The following is a 9,868-nucleotide window of genomic DNA, read 5'->3' as shown; positions in this document are numbered from 1 at the left end:
ATTTTGTCAGTAAGACAGTTTTGTATTATTAGTAAATACTCTAAAGTTAACATGGTCTAGCTATTTTGAAATGCTTGTAAGAGTTTTTGTTAATTTATAATATATATGATGAAGAACTTTTATTTCATGTTGATTCTTAAATATATTTATTTTATTGTGTATTTTCTTTATAGTTTAATTATTTTGTAAAATAAAATACTAAATTAATATACAATCTATATTGAAATAAAATTATTTGAAATCAAAACCTATCCCCATGGAACAAACTATTGGTATAGAAATTGTAAAATTTTGCTAAGCTCTATACCAATGATAAAATGTCTGTAGCTAAATGACATGGTCATATCCAACAGCCAAAAGTCAAACACTATAACTTATAGCGATTGAAAACAACCGTGGGCATAGATAAGTTATATACCACCAAATAAATTTCCGTAGATATAGGGTTTTTGGTTGGACCTACAGTTAGTTTGTAGACGTTTATCTACGTTTTTGTCTGTCACTAAAAGTCAAATTTCTTGTAATACTGCATTTTTCTATGAGATTTTCATAAAAACTAAATGAAGAAATTATCTCAAAGGAATTTAAGATACAATTGAAAGAAGACATTGTTTTAAATCATATATAGATTCTTTTTATTTTTGGTGATGTCAAAATTGAGGTATATTTATTCAAATTGCATATTACCAATGTAATTGCTGCATACCATAAAATAAATCTTGTAATATAAAAATCTGACTTTTTAACTTGATAAGATTTATTTAAACTTTATGATGAACTTATCAAATTAAATACACAATGTCATACTTTATGAATCTAAAATAATTTGTCTTTCTATCCAAACTATATTTTATGATAAAACTCTCAAATTATGTATCAATTCATAATTTCTATGGGCCAATTATAAAAATAATTTGACATTTTATTCTAATTAGTCACACAAATATAATAAAAATTCCCGCACAATAAAATTCACTATACCACATATAATTAATTATAATATTACGTCTAATTCCTTATGTGATCTCACAAACTTAACATTTATATTAATTAATTATAGATGTTGTGGCTAAACCAAAATTAATCAAAATTTTAAAGATCCCTAGACGTGAAAAACTTAATTATACGAAAATAACAAAATTATCAACTTTAAGACATAGTCTAGACATAAAATTATCAAATAATTGCATAATTAAAACATAATATTATGCATTTGAATCAATATATACATCATATGAAATAAATTTATTTTGATTTAATAATTCATGCTTAAAATAATCATAAAAGGAAAAGGTAGGAAGTATCAACAACCTGAGTTCAAATCCTGAAAATTTCTTTTCTCCAGCATTTGTTTTTGAAAAAAATCTATTAATTGATTGAGCAGTTAGCGATAAGCATTTTCCATCGCAATGCGAGTTCAAATCCCACTAACTCCATTCAATTTGTCATCAAATGTGGAATGACCCATAAAATAATTAACCATAACCGTTGTTTCAATGAACAAAAGGTTCAAGTTTATATGTTATTGGTCTTTTTTAAACTTTCACTCTCCTAGTATAGTATAGATGGTGTATCTTGAAAATTGATTGAGAAGTTTAAGAACCAGTAACCTATTTATAGACATACATGAAGAATACATTGAATATCCCATTGTTACTTTCATAATATATATGAAAACTAGAATATTTTATATGTATAACTTATGAATCATTATTATTAAGTTTTGACATTTCGTTTGGATAATTCATAAACCACCATCAAGTAAAATTTTTAATAATTTAAATCACTTAATATGATTTTTATGATGAAATTATTAAACAAATATGTAGTTTGGTTTTATTATCTCACACAAATTTAATTACTAGTATTATTTTAAGGTTATTTACAATTACATGTGGAACCAACTATTTTTATTTGAGGAATAACTAGTATATTAATTAAATTTTGCATAACAAATTAGTAAAACTTTAATAACATTATGAAAAGTAATGGAAACAAGCCGGTAGAGAAAAGACATATGGAATTTTTGAATATTTTTTATTTGACGATAGAATTCAATTAAAATTTGCCAACACAACACAAGAGCATTGGTTGAAGGAAAAAACACAACATATCACTGCCATACACATTTTTTTTTTTGACTTTAGTTTTTCTTCACTACACATAAGTTAATTTGTTAAAAATCGATAATTTTTTTATCAATGACTTATCTTATTAGGGAATTCGAGTTTGTTACTATTATTGCAAAATAAGAGAGAATACAGAGTTTGTTACTATAAATTAGATAGTAAACTCTATCTTATTATGTGTTTGAGAATAGTCACAATACATTACAAATTATAAGTAAATGATAATATTATCCTTTTTCATCATGGCCATGGAATTGAGATTTTGCAATTTGATACAAATATTTACAAATTGATAAAATTATACAGTAATTTAAAATTTATTAGTTTGATATATATTTTATTATTATTATTATTATTAAATTAATTTTTGTTATCTAAATTTTCATTTTAAAAGAAATTCAACACTTATATATTAATAGGGAGCTCCTAATATGATCTCCAATTTATAGGGTCCACTTGTGTTACTCAATTATTACCAACTATAATAGTTTTTTTTCTAAAAAAAATTTGTGACAAAAAAATAAAATTGTGTTATTTTAACTAGGAGGTATTATTAACATTATGCCTTTGTATTTAATCCAAAAATCCTAAAAATAAAAACTTTTCAAAAAGAAAAAAAATTGAAAACACCACATTTCATTCTTCAACTCTTTTTCATATTCTCCCATCAAACCTTAGCCGCAAGCCACACTACCCCTTTCACCTTCGGGTGTTGCGAGCTCAGATAAAATATTAACTATATAGACAAATTCATTTAAGATTCGAACTCAGATATTTTCAAATAATTTATCTTTAACTGAAGTTTATTAACTACTTAAACTATTAAATGATTAAGTGAACATTCTCTTTTATACATTGAACATGATAATATAGTTATAAGATATACCTATTTTATTTCTTTTAAATTATAATAAAAATAAATAAATAAAAATTCCAAACTTACTAATTCTGTAGTAAGAGTTTAGTAGACAAATGTCAAATCTCATCTCACAAAGTTGTAAAATGATCGATATTTACATTTTGATTAATAATAATTTATCCCTTCTTAATTTTTTTTAAATAAATAAAATTATAACAACTATATTATAAGGATAAATATAATTTAACAAAAAAAATGTTTTAATTTTAAAACTCAAATTTTCGTGAATAATTTATTATGAATTAAAATTAAATGCAACAGAACTAAAAAAAAAAAGAAATTAAATGCAACAGAACTAAAAAAAATTAAATGCATGTGAAAAAGATTTAGTACTCAACGGTAAAAAAAAAAAAAGATTTGATTTTTTCGGTTTTGAAGATTTGATTTGATTATTAACCTTATAAAAACAGAGCCAACACACTCCAAACATATAGTGAATTGAATTGAACATTGTTATTCTTGTTCCATTTTCTTTTGTTTGTTCTCCATACACATAACACAATGAGTTCTTTATCGGTAATGAATTTGGAGAATACTAAACAACCTCGTAAGCGACTTATAATCAAGTTTTCTTCTCAAAAGAATCATTCTCAAGGAGATATTAAGATGGAACATTCCAAGCCAATTGTTACATGTTTCTGGCTTGACGCTAAAGATTCAACAGCTATTATGTCTCAACAAAACAACAACACAACAACCGATTCTGTCAAAGATTCAAAACCCATCTTGTCTAAAGAAGTTGGTGTGCAAGTAATGAAGGATTCTTGTTCCAAGAAGATTATCAATGAAACAAGAAACCCAAGAACCGAAAATTGTGGCTTGAAGACTGATGGCGGTGAGATCAAGAATGAAAAGAGAAAGAAGCCGATGCAACATTACAAGAAGATGCAATGTTGGGTGATTTTGAAGAGGATGTTGATTGGAAGAGATAGTTGGCCTCTAAAAGACCCCATTGATCTCAAGTTCTTGAAGTCTTTTCATGACAAGGATAATTTAGAGAACAAGTCTAAGTTGAAGACAATGGGTTTGAAGGATATTGAGGCTAAATTGGAACTCTATTCAACACCCGATGAATTTGCTAATGATGTTAGATTTGTATTCTCTCAAAGAATGTTGTTATATCCTCCACGTAATGAGATTCATAAAATTGCAATGAAGTTTAGTCAGTCTTTTGAAAACAAATGGAAGTCTCTAAAACAAGATTGGGAACTTGAGGAAAGAAAAAGAAACAAGAGGAAGAGGGATGAACATGTTCACGAGAGTAAAGACTTCTTCCAAACCAAAAGGTCAAGATAAGATATGCAAGACAACCATCTGTTTCTTTTGCATCTATCAAGGTTAAACATTCACTTTAGTATTAACATTGCTATGTATATACTAGATATTTTGTCTATTTTGGTGACATATTGTTATTGTTCTTATTCTTGTATTTTGTGTCCAATTGGCAATACAAAACATGATTTAATTTTTTACATATATTCTCTCTTTAAAGTTTAATACTAATTAGAAAGTCAGATTCATTTTTTTGTGTTTAACTTTAAATCTTGTAATTTAGGTCCATTTTTTATGTGCTATAGGTTTAATTTTGAACCTTGGAACGATGGATTAGTTACAAGCGTTGGAGGGTTATTTCATAATTAACTACATGGATTTCTAAAATTAAAATAGCTAAGACTAATTTAAATTCAACTTTTTTTTAGAGGGTAGGTTGACCATCGAACTCGTTCCTTATTTTTTTTGTAAGGTAATATTGAAGGTTTAAATATAACTCAATTAATGAAATAAAAAACATTATTGATATATTTATTTTTATATTTTATATTGAATTTAATTGTTATACATTGTCATAGTAAAAAATAATTTCATTTATGCATCGTTTAAAAAAATTTACACTGTCATCACGTCATAATCCTTGAGGTAGTTGTGAAAAAAGTCAAACACATTTAATAACACATAAACACTCAATTTGATTATTATAGGATTCTCGTTATTTTTTTTTTAAATTATTTAAAATAAATATTATTTTTATGGGAAAATTATTTTGACATTGAAACATAATTTAAGAACCAATTCAAATGCAATCATATATCTTCTTTATCTTCTTTAGAGAAACAGTTTACTAATTTAAGAACCAAGTCAAATGCAAGCGAACTTCTATACATAACATTTATAAACTAAAGAGTTTTACTATTTTTTTTCTAAACCAATAAATTAATAATTATTTTTACAAATAAAAGAATTATTTATCAACTTCTGTAGTTTAAGAAAGATCATTTCACTGAAGAGTTTTACTATTTTTTTTCTAAACCAATAAATTAATAATTATTTTTACAAATAAAAGAATTATTTATCAACTTCTGTAGTTTAAGAAAGATCATTTCATACGAAAAAAACATCATTTTATTGTTTATAACTATTATACAATTTTTTTTATATTCTTTTGCAAAAAATATTCAATATTCATGATTATGAGCAATAAAAAATATCAAAAAATAAATTTTATTTTGTTGACATTTTTAGAAAATAATATTTAGTTAAAAAGTAAAAGTAACTTTTTGTTGACATTTTTAAACTATAAAAGGTAATTTTTTTTATAAAAAAACTCATTTTATTTAAAAACCAAATGTACCCGTACATGTCAAATTGATGCATGTAGCTTATAATTAAATTTTTCTTAAATATTTATCATGTCAACCCACTTATTTCTCTCTTTATAATAAATAAATATCGATAATTTTGACAAAACAACATTTATTAGTAGTTTCAAATTTGAAAACAAAAAATTTAAATGAGTAAAAATGTTTTGAAAAAACCACTTTTAAAATAAAACGTAGGTAATTATAAATTTGTATCCCTATTAAATTTCAAGTCTATTTGTAATTCATTTTTTTAATTCTAAAAATAAAAAGAAATATATCCAAATCAGAATAAATAAATAAAAAATAATACGAAATGCATAAAATATTTTATAAACTGAGGGAAAAGGATTAAATGCATAACATTTTATTTCCATTTTACTTAGATTTTCTTACTTCAACCAAATTAATTTTATGACTTGTGAGTATATTAGTTTGTATGGATAACAGTTAATTGAGTAAAAAGGTGGCATATCCAACGGAGGGGAACTGTCTCACCATATTATCATATAAGTACAAACCATCGTGCAAGAAATAGAATAACATAGTTAGTTGAGAGTTAGAAGGAAATTCAAGTGGAGATCGACATCAAACAACATTTAGATCAATATAGTTTAGGGTACTAGCAAGCTCAAGGATATAACAACATTTGAATAAAGAATCAAAAGAGGTTCTGTGATTGAAAAATTAGTATTTATGTTTCATCATACAAAAAATATAATTAAGAAAAAATATAAACAATCAAGAGGTTGAGTTATGGAATGATTAGTATCTATGTTTTATCATAAGAATCATAATCTCAATTATCCTATAGATCTACCAATTAATTGTAGTTGGTCACCGGTAAATTGATTGATTAAGGGTCGGTCATCCTGTAAATAAGGGTATTTCAATCACAATATTTATCAAAGACCCTGTAAGATAGCTTAGTTATTCATTGACATGTGGAAAATATAAAGCAAATAGTATAAGTGTTCATCAACTAAAGGAAAAGAAATATAATCCTCAAAAAGTATGAACTTTTGCTCCAAAATCTGACATGCTTTACTCCAACTACAAGCACTCTTTAGTTTTTAAAATGTTGTACTTTTTTCTCTCTCACTAATTTTTTCTAAACCTCCCATTCTGTTTTTAATTTCTCCTTTTAATGATAGCAAGAACATCTTAATTTTATTTCCCCCAACTTTGGCAACATTTTCTTATCAAAAAATTCAATCTCTTTGAAGTGTGCAACAAACCACATTCTTGTACTCATAAGTTGGAATATTAAATTTGATATTTTTACACTAAAAATTTAGCAAATTTGACCTATTTGAATTATTTTATCATCTCCTGATCAATTCTTCAAATACGATAAATAAATAAATTAATAAAAAGAAGTTGAAATCAAAACTACAAAATAAGATAAAATAGAGGATAAATACCCTCTTAAATTTCTATAAAAATAGGTTTATCAAGGGGAACTGTCTGATCATATTGTGGTATAAATACAAAGCATCATGCAAGAAATAGATTAACATATGAGAGTTAGAAGGAATTTCAAGTGGAGATCAACGTCAAACAAAATTTAAATCAATACAGTTTAGAAGACGAACAAGGTCCAGGATGTAAGGACATTTGAACATTCTCATATCTCAAAAGGTGTTTTATGTAACCTAGTATGCAATCATGAGTAATATAGGGTTATTCTTATATCACTTCAATGATATTCACGATGCTAAAGTGTATATTTCGTTGACTATAATTTAGCAATGTGAAGAGAATTTTGGTGATAACGGAACCACCTTATGTCACTTGTGATTGCATGCAATAGCTAATATGAAACACCTTTTGACATATGCATATATGTAAATTTCCTATCATCCATTGACCTTCTTTATAATTCTAAATTGTATCTTCATCTTGTTCGACATCGATCTTCCTTTTTGTTTTTCTATCACTTTAGGGATATTTTGAATAAATTTGTGTCCTCTTGTTTGATTGATCTGACGTCAAATCTAGCTCATGCCCACAATAATTAATTAAAAGAAGTTAAAATCAAAACTACAAAATAAGATAAAATAGAGGATAAATACCCTCTTAAATTTCTATGAAAATAGATTTATCAAGGGGAACTGTTTGATCATATTGTGGTATAAATATAAAGCATCATGCAATAAATAGATTAACATATGAGAGTTAGAAGGAATTTCAAGTGGAGATCAACGTCAAACAAAATTTAAATCAATACAGTTTAGAAGACGAGCAAGGTCGAGGATGTAAGGACATTTGAACATTCTCATATCTCAAAAGGTGTTTTATGTAATCTAGTATGCAGCCGTGAGTAATATAGGGTTATTCTGTTATCACTTCAATGATATTCACGATGCTAAAGTGTATATTTCGTTGACTAAAATTTAGCAATGTGAAGAGAATTTCGGTGATAACGGAACCACCTTATGTCACTCGTGATTGCACGCAATAGCTAATATGAAACACCTTTTGACATATGAAAATATGTAAATTTCCTACCATCCTTGGCCTTCTTTATAACTCTAAATTGTATCTACATATTGTTCGACATCGATCTTCATTTTGTTTTTCTATCACTTTAGGGATATTTGGAATAAATCTGTGTCCTCTTGTTTGATTGATCTAACGTCAAATCTAGCTCCTGCCCACAATAAAAAGTCACAACAAAATTAACTAACTATAACTTTCTCTTGTACCACTCAATCACTTGGTTATTTTTTTGATATAAATGTAGATATATATTACAATATTTTTGTTATATTGAATAACTAGGGTTTATACCAATACGATTGTGTATAACTGTACATTGCTAATGACTAATGTATTAATATTGTTGTATGAGTCTATATTGCTTCTTTTAAAAAATAGGATGAAGTAAATTATTATTAATAAAGTGAACTCGTATTTCCTTAGATACGTTCAACTATAACACACTCGTCAACACCTTCTTCAAAGCTCTCTTCCATTTTAGTTATAACATTAACTGTAGCTTTCTCAAATGGACGAGAAGGTGAATCATATCAAAAAAAAACTATTCAACTAAATTTTTAATAATGTCGAGTCTAAAACATTTCCCTTCATTATTACCATGGTGTATAACTTCAGATATATTAAATATCACTTTCTCTAATTAAAGTCTCCTTATGAGTTTACCTTGTTCAACATCAATCAAAGCTCTATCGAGAGTTAAAATTGGCCTTTTGATGATGAGTCATACCTTATCATCTTCCTCTATATCAAGGATAACAAAGTCTACCGAAAACGAGAAACTATCCACCCTTACCAACACATCCTCCATTATTCTATAAGCACGCTTAATAGACCAGTTCACAAGTGATAGCGTTTCAGCAAGTGTATTGAATCGTTGCAAGTAATAATAAAACGGTAGTACCGAGTGTCGAACTCAAGGATTGCGTTTTACTATTGAATTATATTTAGTTACTAAAATTGAACAAAAGGTTCCCAAGTTGATTGAAATAATATTTAAAATTGACAGCAGTAGCAAAATTGATCTTTTATAAATTGAGAAAAATGTCAGGGATGAGTTTCACTTCGAATCCAACCTTGGTGTCTAATTGGATCCTAGTTATTGAATTCCTTTATTGAATTATTACCGAATTCTCTTTATTATTCTTGCCCTAATGTCTTAGTGACAGAACCTTTAATTCCAAAGTAACCCCTAATTCCTTAGTAGATTTAAGATTAGAATTAAGCATTACCGTATAGAAATTCTCCTATAAATTATTGCTTTGCAACTAATTTAATTGGTTTCATGACCTGCACCTATGTCTAGACTACAAATTCATGAATGTCTCATCTCAAGCATTCGTAAAGTCCACTTCCGTTTCAAAATACAAATCGTAGAACATTTTAATGTTGATCAAGCAATAAAAAGAATTAAGCACAGAGATGAGAAAAACAATTCAATAAACTCATTCATATAACTAGAAATCAAATCAGAAAAATAAGGGTTTCATCTGGTTACACTCATCCCTAACAAATAGGGTTTAGTTACTCATGACAGAGATACAAAAGATAAGGATTAAAGAAGAATTACAAGAATGATTCATGGATGATTCTTGATAAAACTGCTTCAATGGCGTTAGAAACGGCCGTCTTTGAGTTTCTATGCTAGGGCACAAGTCTCCCAACTTCCCAATAGTCAAAAAGAT

At 26.6% G+C, this 9,868-nt stretch overlaps 1 protein-coding gene across 1 annotated transcript; it reads left to right on the top strand.

Annotated features, from left to right (window-relative positions):
* The first annotated feature begins 3,567 nt into the window (after positions 1-3,567).
* LOC101500513 (transcription factor GTE5, chloroplastic-like) lies at positions 3,568-4,344 on the top strand. The gene has a single exon (XM_004515445.1). It carries the CDS (start codon positions 3,568-3,570, stop codon positions 4,342-4,344), a length of 777 nt encoding a protein of 258 aa, XP_004515502.1.
* The last annotated feature ends 5,524 nt before the right edge of the window (positions 4,345-9,868 follow it).

The sequence above is a fragment of the Cicer arietinum genome, chromosome 3, assembly GCF_000331145.2.
Source record: "Cicer arietinum cultivar CDC Frontier isolate Library 1 chromosome 3, Cicar.CDCFrontier_v2.0, whole genome shotgun sequence".
Taxonomy (NCBI): Eukaryota; Viridiplantae; Streptophyta; class Magnoliopsida; order Fabales; family Fabaceae; genus Cicer; species Cicer arietinum.
The sequence above is the reverse complement of the archived record's forward strand: the minus strand, read 5'-3'. Positions and strand labels throughout refer to the sequence as shown.